This window comes from Helicoverpa armigera, chromosome 8, assembly GCF_030705265.1.
Source record: "Helicoverpa armigera isolate CAAS_96S chromosome 8, ASM3070526v1, whole genome shotgun sequence".
Lineage (NCBI taxonomy): Eukaryota > Metazoa > Arthropoda > Insecta > Lepidoptera > Noctuidae > Helicoverpa > Helicoverpa armigera.
Window position 1 is genome coordinate 12,240,627 of NC_087127.1, and position 15,086 is coordinate 12,255,712.

Sequence of the window (15,086 nt, forward strand, 5' to 3'; positions counted from 1 at the left end):
TTTAATAAACCTATACTATAAATCTAAAAATAATCACGCTAAATTATCTTCTCAAAACAGATTTCTGTTGCAACTGTTCCCTTTCTAATGAGAGAAAGCATGCCTTCAATTATGTGCTTTATCTATTGTAGAAATATGAACATACTGACACATACCGACGGCTGTAATAATGTTCATCTTTATCCACAGACGCGGCAAACCCCTGTACCTAAGCCAAGACCGCCTGGAATTACTGCAAGCGCAGTGGCTCGCGCATCGCTTCGACCACACCAAGCGCACCTGGGTGTGGCATCGCGACTCGCTCTGAAGCAACACACTAACGTACTGCGAATATATCTTACTATAACAACACTGACGAAAACACAGCCACGGAAATACCACGTAAAATATATAATATATAAAGCTGGTAGGTATTTTATTTTAATATAAAGCAGCGGGTTCAATAAACCTTGTCTTGTATGTAATATGATGGGACTGTCAAACGATCTCATTTCGTGGGTAAAATGACAAAATTTTGGTCATGATCTGCTGTTTTTATGACAAGTTTTCAAATGATTGTAATTGATAAAATGGTTATGTTTCACATCTACGTACTACAAACTACAGAATGATCTGCTAATTGTAAAGGGATGTGGTGAAAATTTCCCCATATATTATTTATTGAACTCGTAAATATTTTCATCCTGGCTGCATTCAGGAATAGAATTCAAGTCATCTAAATCTTTCAAATTGAATTTAGTTGAATTTTATATTATTTACGTTTTGACATCATACTGACGAATCTATGTATGTTCGGTCGCGTGGCAGACAGTGCCGACCTTGATCTTCGTTGAAAAACTTGCCTTGCGTCCGTCAATAGACAAAATAAATTGTCTGTAACTCGGAATAGGTCAATATTAGAGTTTCTCTAAAGAAACAAATAAATTAATTTAAATAAATCGGTCAGCCAACCCGAATAATATTACTTTATTTCATAATATGTAATAATCACAAATATTAGATAACAAAATTATATTGTTGTGTCAATTAAGACTTACTTGAACACTTTTAGCTGTCGTATTAACAAAGTCTAATAGTTATAAACAATTAAATTAATATTTTCGCATATTCCTCATTCGTCCTATGAGCGCGTATTTTAAACGGTACAATACATATAAATTAACAAATTCTATAGTAATCTCCTACAATAAATTAGTGTCTATATCCAAAATATATGTGAATATGGGTTTAGCGCATATTGTGTGTTCGAGCCAACAAAATACAGTAGTTTTGCAAATATGTACTACCACATATATTTTCATATTAGAGATTATATGTAGCTTCCTGCTAAACCATAGGAATATTTAACCCGAGGCGAGTAGTGTGCATTAGCTTGCTACACTTTCATAGTGAAAACTTTAGTCATTTCATTTAGAAGTATTTTTTGTTTAGTGTTTGTTTTATTATTTATAATTACTATAACTACTACATCTCTCATTACATTAACTCTATATCGTGTTACAGCGATATTGTAATCCTTCATTCATTCGATATGATATGAACTATGTACATTTATTCGCTTGAGTTTTATTGTCAACATGATTAATAGAATTCACGCTAAAATATCTTCAATGCAATGACCCCATTATTTTATATTAAATAGCCTAAAATGTAATCGACACCAGCATAGGCTTATTTCAACCATTATGAGCTGCGCAACAAATTCTGTCTACCACATACAATAACTAGTTGGTAACCAATGTAAAATCTGCCTAAAGTTATATTATTTGCTACGTTGTCAATTTTTTGGGTATATGCTATTATAAATAATCTATTTATTTACACAATCGATCAGTGTAGCTCCGTGAGGTGAATACTCGAATAATGCATGTATCGATGTTTTACTGTCTTATCGGAATACCAGAATAACACTTATTTACATAACGTACAATATGAACATGATTGCAGTACATATTATAGTAAAATTATTACTTGTTTCACTATTTAACTAAATGTGTTATAGAAGTAAATTTTATCTAGTGTTTTGACTGTAATTGAGTTTGGGAGTGTGGCCAGCGAAAAAAAAACTGTTTGAATGAAATGACAATTTATGAAATACGTTCGGTGTATTGCCAATGGAATGAAATATCGACTGGCCCTAAATAAAATGATACCTGTCTTGTTGGTGAACACCCGTTTCCTGGCCACGCTCTTAACAATAAAAATTGTCGCAATAAGGTCTATGAAATTGATACTGTGTCTAATGTTTGATCAAACTTACCCCAGTGACATAATTCTTACCGACTTAGCGCACCGCTAAACTTACGAACCCCTCATATTTTGCAGCCCAAATGTTTGGTCAAACATTTGAAATGTGTTGCCAAGTATTTCATGAAATATATTGTCTTGTTTACATCCCTTGATTGAGCGGAATGTATTTCAGTCTGTAGGATCACTATGAAATAATTTGTGATTCTCGTAAACAAGGCAAAACCTTGAACATTGTAAATATAACCTTCGACTTCATTAGGGATGTCCAATGGGTGTTGTTAGGGCTGTGAATACGTATATTTTAAATTTTACTCGCTCCTCTGTGGACACGGTTGACGAATCACTTTAGATTTTAAAGACGATTAAATTATTATTTTATTTTTTTCATATTTTTTATATAGGATTATACTACGATATTAGCGAGTAGCTTGCGGACTTTCCATACCTAATGACGGTTTTTAACTTATCTCCTTCTCCCAGATATGTGAAAATAAACTAAATAGGTATCTCAATTTTATCCTAACTGAACAATGCACGGCAGGGCTTGCGAGGTATGATAGCTGACAAGAGCTTTTCGTTGCTTCCAACACAATGTCGACAATAAGAGCCTGATAAGTTCAATCAGTTCACTACGAGGTATGGTGCTTTATCTATCGTTTATCTCTCGTGTGCAATTTGGATGCTTTTGTTTGATTCCCTTGTATATTACCTTCTAAGTCCTCAAAAGTACATTTTTCTGTTTTTATAAAATTTAGTGTTTGTATCTAGTTTTAGTGTTAACTAAATTGTAGTTTTATTATTAAGCTATTATCATTTTAAAATTGTAATCACAACGAATTGATTCTGTAATAGAAATTACGAAGTGGTAGAGAATATTCAAAATTGGTCAATGTTTGAACAGCCAATATTGTTTTGTTTATATATTTTTGTCACGTGAATGCGACAGCTAGCGAAACCGAATAGTAGTTTGTCGAAGTGTGACATGTGAACATATATAATATTACTTTTTGTTATGATTATCCCTCTGCTACATAACATGCTCATATAATAGTCTATATACAATAGCTGTGACTATATACTAGCCTGGTATCGTCACCTGCGCCGGAGTCCGCACCGCCCCAGATATATTGTTAAACTTGTGTATGTATATTGTTCTTGTATATATTCAATCATTAAAGTTGTTGATATTTCTATCAGTGTTCTTATTTTCCATTTCATGAATTTATTTTCTATAATCTAGACACACGGCAGTGTGTCCGCCAAGTTCGAGCAAAAAAAAGCGACACACCGGCCGTGGGTTATATCACACGAACCATTTCAGGCCAAATTCGACCCTCCTATAACTCAAAATCTATTTTTACGCATATCAACTTATCTATTGTACCGATCTGAAATTCGTTACAAAGGTTTGTATTTAGTCAAAGTAAAGTAAAAATCTGAAAACGGCCAAGTGTGAGTCACTTTCGAAAATAACGAATGTGTAACTTGATCCACGAACATAATATCGGGTGTGTCGTTTATAATCACATTAAATTAAATGCGTTAATATACTGACAAGTTTTAATAGAAAATTATATACTTGATTCATTGCGTTTAGTAGGTTTATAACAAGGTGTGTGAAAACTTGCCAAGTAATATCATTAAAAAGTAACTATTTTTAACTGAGGTATGTGTATGGAACTTGGTACTTATTCAGATCTCACTTCTTTTATAGGCGAAGCATTCCCATATTATCGAACTTGGCAACCTTTCACATTTTTGTTTTGGGTGGGATCAGATTTACCACCACACAGTTTAGTACAAAATAAACCAGTAAATTGCTCAACCATCGCGTGTGCATATCTTGCTATGTAAATAATAGGTAAGGTCCAAATAAAACGTACAAATTCTGTTAAAAGTTTATAATATTGTACATCAACTATGATTTGTTTAGAGGTAGAACATCCTACTCTTAAATTAACGGCTAACGTGATTACAATAAAATAGTTAATTTTCCATATCGCCGCGTTAATATCATTTATAGGCGGAGTGAGTAACCGAAATAACGTAAAATACTTATTGCGAGCGGGTGCAGTCGGGAGGCAGGGCACAGTGTTCGCTTGTCTCTGGGTACGTATGTAGGTACTATTTGTACAAGTTTAGCAAGAGATGCGATTTCGTATACACGCGAACTCGGGATCAAGAACCTTTTGACTTCGCCTTTTGAAAATTGCCCTGACGATGGACGATACTTAACTCGGTGAATTTCGAATCGAAATAAGTGTCTTACTACATTTTTATTTTATTTTATGCACGTAACTACATACACAGATATGAATAAATATTTTTTCAGACTACTTTCCACTCAAAATCCACTCGCGACGAGATTGAAATAATTACATCGGCTCCCAAACTTGCACCCGCTCGAAGTTATTATAAAATTAATGTTGTTAATCAATATTATAAAAAGTATAATTACAATAGTTGCTTCAAATGTATCGTACTACTTACACTTACGTACATACAACAATGCAAGTCAACTATTCTGTATTTTAACCTTTATACATATACTATTTGCAACGACACATTTGAAGGATCTATATTAAATAAAAATAAAAAAATAATAATACAAAGTACTTCATTTTGTCATCTTCGAAAAATAAAAGGTTTTTCTTTACTTTTTTATCACAGAAAACAATAAATACTATCAAACAATATAAGATGGCAACTAATGGCAAATAAATCTATGCACCTCTTTGTGAAAGTTACGATTATTATGTCTGTATCAAATTATGCATTTCAAAAAATAAAAACTTTAAAACTCTGTACCGGTGTTACAGTGAAAGTGTCCAACAATTGTTCAAAATATATTTCTTTGTGGTAAGGCCTCTACAGAACCTGATATATGTATTTGTAAGAAGAACTAGTGCTTACCTGTATATAGTACCGTACAGCGCTATGGACTATTGACATCAAATAAATGTTATCGATAGGACACTTTCTACATAACATACACTCTGCGACTACTCAGAGACACATCACATGAACAGAGTATTGTCCTGAAAAGTCGTACAACGCCAATGAAGTAATGTGTCCCAAAGTAGACCTATTTCTTTGTTCATAGTAATTAGTCTCAACACTGTCGCGGAAATCTAAATACTAAAAGTACATCGCTCCTTTACATTAAAACAATAATAAAGTACATAAAAATACGGTTCCGTTGACAGTCACAATGTCTGAAAATACTGCCGGTCTCGCTACTCGGCTAAACTTTAAGATAAAACTATACTAAAACATATTTCTAAATAAATATACTGCAAGTAGCGAGACCACTGATAAAACTGTGTTCATATATTGTTTAGCAAAAATACACAAAAAAAAATATATTTGTTACACGTGTCGATGGCAGAGGAATGTTTAACCAATGTAATAACGTTGTTTTTTTATAAAGGAATCTAAACTGAATGATATTATCATCTATATGTTTAACATAGACCACAATCAACCACAAGGACAACGAATCATACTCGGCCGAGCTGCAATCATAGTTTAGAAGAAATATACCCACGTGGGTAAAATAGCAATGAATTTGTGTGTAAAAAAATAAAATTGAATAAATAAAACATCCATGTTACTGTATTATAATCTCACGTTGAACTATGACGGCAGCCGGCACCACTGAGTCGCACAGATACATAATGCTCACATATTTCCACTCCGGACTATCGACTGTTCCTCACAATCAACAAAGCTTCAATATATAAATGATCAACTCACAAATAAATCTACAAATATGTGAGCACTTACATATAAAAATTCGTGGCTCGCACTATCAATATAAACGGGTAAAAATGTTACAATACATAACATCCCAAGTGTTTCAGTTAATATTAAAATAATTACTACTATATACAGACACTAACGTTACTCGTGTATGTAGGTACAACTTCTAAAAAACTTTTTTGAACACATTTTTCAATAAGATATGGGACAGTTTTTATTTTCTTTTTTTTTCTCTATAAATCTAAGTGTTCAATGCCATCCTTCAACCCGCTATTATGGCACAAAAATACGTGTTTGCACCTTAACAAATAAACTAGAAATTATCGATAGAATTTAGGCAAGCGGAACCTAACGTGTGCACTCGCGGGAACTGCTTGTTATACGACTATTTGTAACATTTCTTAACAATTCATAACGTATTCCTCAATATAATTATTAAGTAAACCCTCCTTACTAACATTAATTAATTTATATATTAAATTATGTACTTAAATGTCAACTCTCATAAGATAAATATGTCGAACTGGCAACAATCAGAATGAATGTTGCCAGAATGAATATTTATCCACAAATAGCGGTATAACAAGGAGTGACCAGTGCACACTACAACATAAGTAGTTATTTATCAATAGGCCGATATACGATTTCCTAAAAAAGCAATATTTACGTATATAAGTGTGACTTCATATTAAATACATTAATAGTTACATACTTTATATTTAAATTATAAATTCGTACAGACTAACTCATATTTATTTTTATGTTAAAACTAAATGTAACTAATATTACATTATGCACAGTTAAAATGATAAAATATTAGCACACTATAATAATATTATATATTTAATTATAATAATATATTATACTGGTCATTCTGAGATCTGTTCGTCACCACTCTGGCTCCAATACTGACATATATTTATTACATCGTCCGATTGTATTGGATAAGCTACCTTCGGAATTATACTTGCAAAAACTGTACAATAGACATTTGATTTCGTTTCACTTGCTGCCATATACAAGAACACAGAAGGTAGCACATCCAAGGTGCCTACGAGGTAGCCACACATTGCCTGCGGTGCATGGAATCTGCCACAACATACGACGCTTACAATACATTTCCCTGCCTAAGGTAACTAAGCTACGCTATATATTCGTAATTACAGATATGTTGGTGATCTGATAATATTTCTCTGTTAAAGTCTGTGGTATAAAACTTTTTATATACTTACGTATATTTACGTGTTTATATAGAGTATATATTTTTTTACACGTGGCTACGACGGAGATTAAGGACTGTGAATTTTAATTTGATTTTCTTGCATAAAATTGCATTGTTCTGTTTTTGTTGATTGAATAATTTTTCTGGCTTGCAAGCAATATTTGTATATTTTTTTAGGTTCCTCCGTCGTGTACCACAGTTAAGTATATAAATTTCAAAACGTGTCAAAAATGGCAAGCTTCATTCGAACACATTTCCTATTCCCTAGCTATTAAACTTCAAGCTAACTTTTCAATCCAAACGAGCAAAATTTATTTGACCAAGTTTTTTGCAACAAGTAATTTTTATATAAAGATTATAATTATTAATTAAGATATTAGTATTTAACATATCTTTCAAACTTGATCAAAAGTTTTGCGTACAATCCGTAACATCTAACCATGCTTACTATAATATTTTGCTCTTAGTCTACGTCAAGTTTCATATAGTGTAGTCGACGCATCGACTGGACGACACAGTGCGACACTGGGGGAAACAATTGACGTCACACGAACGTGATATGCGGGGAGTGGGGAGCTGGGGGAGTCAGTGCGGGTGCGTCGGGTGTTATAAAATCTCGTTGTGCCAGTAGGGCGGCGGCGCGTAGGGCGCGAGCGGGGACACGGGCGTGAGGGGCGCGGCGGGGGCGGGGGCGGGCGGGGCGGGGTCGGGCAGGTCGGGCTCGGCGGGGCAGTCGCAGTCGAAGCGCGTGACGACGAAGTTGCCGTAGTCGTCCGTCAGCGAGCTGTGCAGCGCGCCGCACACGTGCCGCCGCCGACCCAGGCACCACGCACGCTCTGCACCACAAGGGCTCAGTCACACACAGCTCAAATGTTACATGTGGGACATGTACATAAAACAAAACAATAGAGTCCTTCAACAGCAGCCAAGGACCTTGTGGCTTTGCTGACCGGCTTCATTCTTAGCTCTTTATGAGTTAAATTCAATAAATAGGCCATTATACTAAATATCTCATCTCAGCATACATATTATGGGACAGAAGTTTTTTAGTCTTAGGATATGATATACAAGGACTACTCGAATTAACCTAACTATACTTACCACTGATAATGTCGACGTCCGTCATCAGTTCCTCGTTCATAAGCGCTGATAGTGCATCGTCTGTGTGCTTTGAATCTGTGGACATTATTTAACGCTATTATATTTTCGATTACAGATTTAAAGTTCAAACCAAAGAAAATAACGTTCTCCGCGGTTCGAAAAGCACAGCAAACTGTTGATATTTTATGGTTTTTACAAGTGACCAAAAACTAGAGAATCATAACTGTAATTTTGCAAAACAGACTTATATTCATTAGTTAGACTATCAAGGTCATCAGCTGAATCTAGTTAGATTTTAAACGAAACTCAACAAGGCTGGGAAATGACAATGTCAAATGAAATGAACAAATATTTAAGACCAGTATACCTGGTTCTTCTTTAACAACAGGTTCCTCCTTGACAGTAGCAGGCGTGTTGGTGTCAGTGGGCGTGGTGGGGGCGGAGGGCGTGGTGGGCGTGTGCGGCGGCGTGGGGGCGGCGTCAACCCCCGCCACGCCACCGGCCTCGCCACTACTGTTCGAGCTGCACTCTGGACTGTATGGGGCCATCTGAAAGACAATAAAATAGATTCTTCAATCCTCACAAGATGATGCCTCCGTAACTGTACCTAGCAGATGTTAACTCGGGAACTAAAGAACCCACAATGTACGAACTCATTTACAATGGCACAGATATTATCAAGTTAGAAAAAGTGTTTGTATGTGTAAGTGTGCTTCTCATAGGGTGGTCTGCAGGTGGAAATCACTTTACAAATCCTTGTATCAGGTTTATATCGAATTCGAAAAACCACTCGATTCGAAAACTGTAATTGTGACAGCGACTACTGTTGTGTAATGGTTTTATGAAAGGAGAATCAAATTATATAACATAACTCCTTGGTGAGCACTACCAATGACAAGAAGAACATCAATTTCTCTACAAACTGACCCTTAAACTCCTGCGTCTCCTGGGCGCGACCTCAGCCATCTTGTAGCTGGTGTCCATCGCCCAGTAGGAGCCCTTGCCGGGGTCGTCCTTACTGCGCGCCACCTTCATGAAGCACTTGTTCAGAGATAAGTTGTGCCTTATTGAGTTCTGAAAGAAGGACAATTTTGGTTTAGAAGAGTTATTTTATAGTGAAGTTATATTACAGTGGTATAGTTATCGGCACGTTGAGCTCTGACCTACATCTGCGCAGAAGTGATTTATTAGCAAAGAACCAATCCCGAGCGACGGCTATGATGCGATGCACTGCTGGCCAACCCCCGCTTTAGCCCGCCCCCGCGCCTCACTTCATACCACAAAAGGAACCCAATAAATTACTTCTGCGCAGGTGAAGGTCAGAGCTCAAGATTCGTGCTGATGACTATAAGTCATTATATTGGAGATGGACACATGTGTATCAGTCTGCGAGTATCGTTTCTGTGACTGGTTACGACTATAGTCTGCCAACCAGTCTTAACAAGGAGTTTAGGATTGGGCAGGTAATTGGGTTGAGGTAGTCAGAAAGTCAGGTGCTCCAAGTAAAACACTGGCACACAGCTGCATCCAGTCACTAGAGCGCCAACGCGAAAACAGTTAGGAAAATACTAAGCAAATGATGTTTTATTTCTACTTCTATAGAATAAAGTTTAGCTAGAGTTTACTGTGACTATTTTGACCAGCCAAAAAAAGATTTTTCAGAATGATCATCTTCACTTCAAAGCTCAAACTGTGAAGCAAAACAAGTACTGTTTGAACGGCAATTTTAAACAATATCGAAAGAGTTACCGATAGCTGAATAATGAGGGCAAAGTACCTCCAAAAATATAGAAATAAAATCTTTGAACCCACTCACCATCCATCCTTTGCCGGCCTCTTTGTAATAAGGAAAAGCGTTGCATATGTACGTGTATATTTCGTTGAGCGTCATCTTGCCGTTTGGAGAACTGCTGATTGCTAGCCTGATCATACTGGCATAACTGGAAGAAGACAAATAACCTCATGTTAGTATTGACAACATGTTAAAATAAAAAATAATGAAAGAGTCATATATAGATTTGTGACCACAATGAATAGTCCTAGTTGTCAGCTTTGGTCACCTTTGGCGTTACTTGTGACAGAAGCTGGAAAGATTGATAACCAATCTTACTAAGGGGTATTGGGATATTGGGTTGCCCGGGTACCTGGGTTGTGGAAGTAAGATATGGAGTTGCTTTATGTAAAAGTATTGGTGCTGAGCTACTTCTGGTTAGATTGGAACCCAACCACAGTTGGGCAAAGGTTAGGCAGATACTGGATTTATTCTCCCGAGGCAGCAATTTGATTTGAAAGTCATTGAGCACACCTCATCATCAACATCGGGTTGATCATTATCTCTAAGCAGTCTTTGACATAATAGAAAAAATAGAAGGAAATGTTTTATAATTTGTAGCTCATAAATATTTAACTGATACAATATTTTTTTGAGTTTTGATAAATCATCATCTAGGTAAGTAAATGTTTGGCTCAATAAACTCAGCCTATCAGATAAATTGTGTTTTAATCTTTTTTATACTCATGCGTCACTGATTTCTAATCTTCTAATCTACTGCTAGTTTGATACTGACTTATCTGACAATAATATGCAAAATGTGGTAAAAAAATTGGTGATACAATATTTGAGGAAAATATGTCATCTAGTCTAGTATTCTGATAGGGCCAATGCCCCTTATATTGTTTCAAGTAGGAACATTCTATTTGCAATACTATGAAATTCATAACAGTTATGGAAAACATTTGCGATTCTTACTGCAAACATAACATAATATTGCTGTTACAAATGCCTACATTTAGTGAATTATGTCTTTGTATTCAATCAAAGTAGAAATGATGCATAAAAACAATGAATTTAATATAATTACAGTTTAGCTGTTGTACTTAAAAGTATGAATGTATCTCTTGAGAGGGCAATGACCTAAGTTTTCTAGAATATTTTATAAAATATTTTCCTCACAGTAAACAGAATAAAATCTATGTCAATGCTGAGTAATAAATGCCTTGTAAGATTTGTAAGTTCATAATGCTTTGTTGAATGTACTTCAAAATTGCAGTAATTTGTAATATGCAAATAAAGGTTTAATTTCCCAATAGGTCAGTTCTATTAAATAAAATGTATTTTATAAACCTAAAGAATTTGTTCTTGATATTCTAAATATTTCGCACTGGATGTGGAGCGCTACTTTTAACGGGAAACCTTTCATTTCATAATGGTAATATTCTGTTCATTTATAGTGAAACAAGGGAGTGGATGTTAGAATGTCTGACAGAGGTAATGGAAGCTAAGAACATATTGCGCCAACCCCAAATAACTTGGGAACAAGGCAGGAGCAAGAAGATATTCAACTGACATTTGTAAAATTCAATAAGTAGTGTTTTTAGAGGAAGTAGTGTTTAGAATCTAGTGAAATCTACATTTGAGGCAAATCTTGTTCAAATGGATTTAATTGTTTATCAGTGTTAAGTATCTGTGAAATATTTGAACTGAGCACTTAAAGTTGAGTAAACAATGTTTAAAAATTTATTCAATTCATTTCCTGCTTAGAAACAATACAGAATGGATTAAATTAATACTTTGATATCAAATCTTAATATCATGTGGGCTATGTTGATAAGATCCTTCTTGGAACCTCATTATTACTCAACACATTTGTGTTTCTCTGACATGAAACACTTGATTTTGTAATCCTTGTGTCAGCATATCCAACAAAGTAGCCTACCTCATGAAATCCTTCATTTACATAAATTTCATTACTCATCACTTTAAGGGTCACTTACAAATGACGCATTCACACGTATTAGGAAGTCTCTGAATGTTTAACATTGGAAAACTCGGTTACCTGTACGCGGGCTTCGCGTGTTTGATTTTATTCGTGTTTTCTTTCTGATCCGCCTCCTTGTTATTGTTCTCCTGCTGCAGGCCGAGAGGTTGCACATCCTCGTACAGGAACCGCGGGATAGGGCCTAGGGGGCTGTGGCGTGGCGGGCCAGGGCTGAACGCGGGGAGCCACTCCACGCCTGGGGAATCGCTCATTGTCCCATCAATATACGCGCACTTTCACCACTCTTCGCGTTCTCATCACCATATGAACACAAAAACATAGGTTTTATCCTCTCGCTGTGGGCGGAATGTTCTTGCTACCTTTTATGAAGATGATCCTCATTGTAGGACATTGAGAATCCTTGAAATGACGACTAACTTGAACTACTGTCACGAGACCAATATACACGAACGAACACAATATGATAACTTACAAATACGTTCATACGTTGCAAAACACTTAAATTAACTTATTGAATAACTTAAAAAATGAAACAAAATTCTATTTTACATGGAAATTGAAATTATTATGACATTTGAGGCACCTACAACAAGGAAAATGGCGGCGTTTTGGGTGATGTCAGTTCAGAAACGTATGAATGTAAAAGTTTTTTTGCTACCTATGTTTCGATCCAATTTTTATTATTAATTACTAATTTACATTTTTCATATTAGCCAATACTTAACAATATGTCACAAGATATAAATAAATAAAGTTTAACAACATATCGAAAAGAAATCGAATGTTTTAAGCTATGGCAACTTCACTCAGGGTGACAGCATGAATAAATTTAAAAAACTGACAGTTTGAACAAAGTGGTCGAGAGGAGGACTTGTGTTTTCAGTTCTTTTATTTTTAACGGTTTGTTGACAATAATTTATAGACGTTAATCTTATTTGAACTAAATAGTGTGTGAACATTGATGCTATTGTTGTTGTGGATTGCTAAGTGAATTGTAAACAATGGCGACGCAGCCAGAAGTCGGTGTGTCCGACTTCGTCCTACTGGACAATTTGACCACCGATACCTTTATAGAAAATTTGCATTTGAGGTGAGTTATTCCTAACGATATCGTCATCAAACTGATTACTTACGATCTGCTTATGTTTTGTTTAAACCTTTCAATATTTCTCAAGTGCTTGTTAAGTTATTGTTCAAGAATAAAATTGTAAATAAAGTCCCAAATGTCTTAAGAAAATAGGATGTTGCTAAATTCTCTAGATTTGTGTACCATACGAATGTACGCGACTATAAATAAGGCCTATCAAACCTTTTTATTTAGGACTTTGTGGGGGGTAACTTGTGTAAATGATTATGTTTTGAATAAAACTTTGTAACATGTGGTATCTTTTATGCCAGTGGTTGACCTTGCATTTTTACACCTGTTTCAATACTTTACTGGTACTGTTTTCATCAAAGAGTATCAGATAGCTACTCTGTTATCATTGGTCATGAGTGTGACAAGTTTATTGTGTACACAAAATATAATATAAATTATAAAAAAGTTTTATGATTTGATTTAACTAAAAAGTAAAAAAAAACAATGGATTCAACTAGAATCCAGATAGCAATACCTTTAAATAATTATTTCGATTCAACATTTAGTCATGTTGTGTACAATAATGTATTTTAATTTTATTGACTACTGTTATGACATCATAAATGATTCATTATTAAATTACAAAAAAAGTATAAAATAGCTTTAACAATATTTATTAGGCATATCATACACCTACACATACATATTCATTTTATAAGCCACAAAATAATACAATATACAAATTAGCTATAAGTGCGGAAATATTCTAAGTTCTGCTTAATTTAACTTGCCAGTTAAAAACTTAAATGGGGACAAATTTGTTTACGATGATGCCTGCTTATATGAAATGTCTTCTTTCTGCCCTTTTCCTAATAATTTGATATCAGGGCAACAAAGTATTCAAATTTCATTCCTCTCTGTAAGCTGCCATACTAACTAAAATTAGGTAAATTATAAATTAAACGAAATCATATTTAACTATCTTGTGTTAGGATGATCTCTAACATTTTAAAATTAATTACTAATTAGTGATATATATCTTACACAATTTGTTGAGAATCATCAATTAAGTAGGTACTTGATCCTTAGTTGAGATAAAAATATAAGATGCCTCATAGTTACCGAACCAATACGCTTGTCCATCTAATTACCTGACGCTGCGACGGCTAAGTATGTGTGTCTGTAATTATACAAAGCAGTCAATGGCAAAGAATTTTTTGTGCACATATTCATTCCCATAGAATATATTATTATGTTTCGTTGAATGCAAACTCTTTGGTGGTATCATCGTTATTTTTATTTATGACTGCACTGGTTTGCAGCAAAACTTATTATCTGTAGTTAATTTTGATGTGTTTTAATATCTGTTCATGATAAAAATATATAAAACGATAAAATTAATTTAAGGGAGATCCCCTAATTCTTTTGGTTTTTACAGAAAGGGGAAAGATAAAAAAATCTGCACACTTATCATCTAAGTATTTTTTTCTGAGCTGATACAAAAAACATCTTTTGGCCACCGAACCTTGAAAATTCATGGCCCAATGGCAGTGGGAGTTAATGGGCTATTATAATTTTAACAAAGTATTGACTAAGTAAATATTATTTATAGGCTTGACTGGGATGACATTAGTAGGTATCAAAGTTAAGAAAAATCTTATTCATTGGTCAATTTATGGCTCTTTAGATCACTTAAAAGCTAGTAAACAAACCAATGAGCGAAGACGTGATATAATCACTACAAATATAAATGCATCATGTAATATTTAAATAGACTTTGTTTAAGCATTATATTAGGCGTCATCTTCCGAGAAAAAGAGTACGGATTCTGATGACCGCAACTAAAATAAACAATGAAATAATAAGTAAGCAAGTGAAACAATCTGTGTCACAG

General features: G+C 34.7%; 3 protein-coding genes across 3 annotated transcripts in view; 2 read left to right on the forward strand and 1 right to left on the reverse strand.

The window, feature by feature from the left end:
* Ubr3 (Ubr3 ubiquitin ligase) overlaps nucleotides 1–3,441 on the forward strand; it is a 63,548-nt gene extending 60,107 nt beyond the window's left edge. Inside the window, exon 31 of the mRNA XM_064035937.1 lies at nucleotides 190–3,441. Within this exon, the coding sequence (XP_063892007.1) occupies nucleotides 190–307 (118 nt within the window). The 3' untranslated portion in view covers nucleotides 308–3,441. The remainder of the gene's footprint in view (nucleotides 1–189) is intronic.
* A 695-nt stretch (nucleotides 3,442–4,136) lies between these two features.
* LOC110380177 (forkhead box protein J2) lies at nucleotides 4,137–12,730 on the reverse strand. Its single transcript, XM_021340071.3, has 6 exons — nucleotides 12,172–12,730; nucleotides 10,152–10,275; nucleotides 9,263–9,409; nucleotides 8,703–8,883; nucleotides 8,336–8,410; nucleotides 4,137–8,070 (listed from the first exon to the last, which is right to left on the reverse strand). The coding sequence occupies exons 1-6, from the start codon at nucleotides 12,363–12,365 to the stop codon at nucleotides 7,841–7,843; spliced, it is 951 nt and encodes a 316-aa protein (XP_021195746.3). The 5' UTR covers nucleotides 12,366–12,730; the 3' UTR covers nucleotides 4,137–7,840.
* Nucleotides 12,731–12,958: 228 nt separating this feature from the next.
* Nucleotides 12,959–15,086, forward strand: part of Myo31df (Myosin 31DF) — a 39,053-nt gene continuing 36,925 nt past the window's right edge. The window contains exon 1 of the mRNA XM_064035779.1: nucleotides 12,959–13,204. Coding sequence (XP_063891849.1) covers nucleotides 13,116–13,204 — 89 coding nt within the window. The 5' untranslated portion in view covers nucleotides 12,959–13,115. The remainder of the gene's footprint in view (nucleotides 13,205–15,086) is intronic.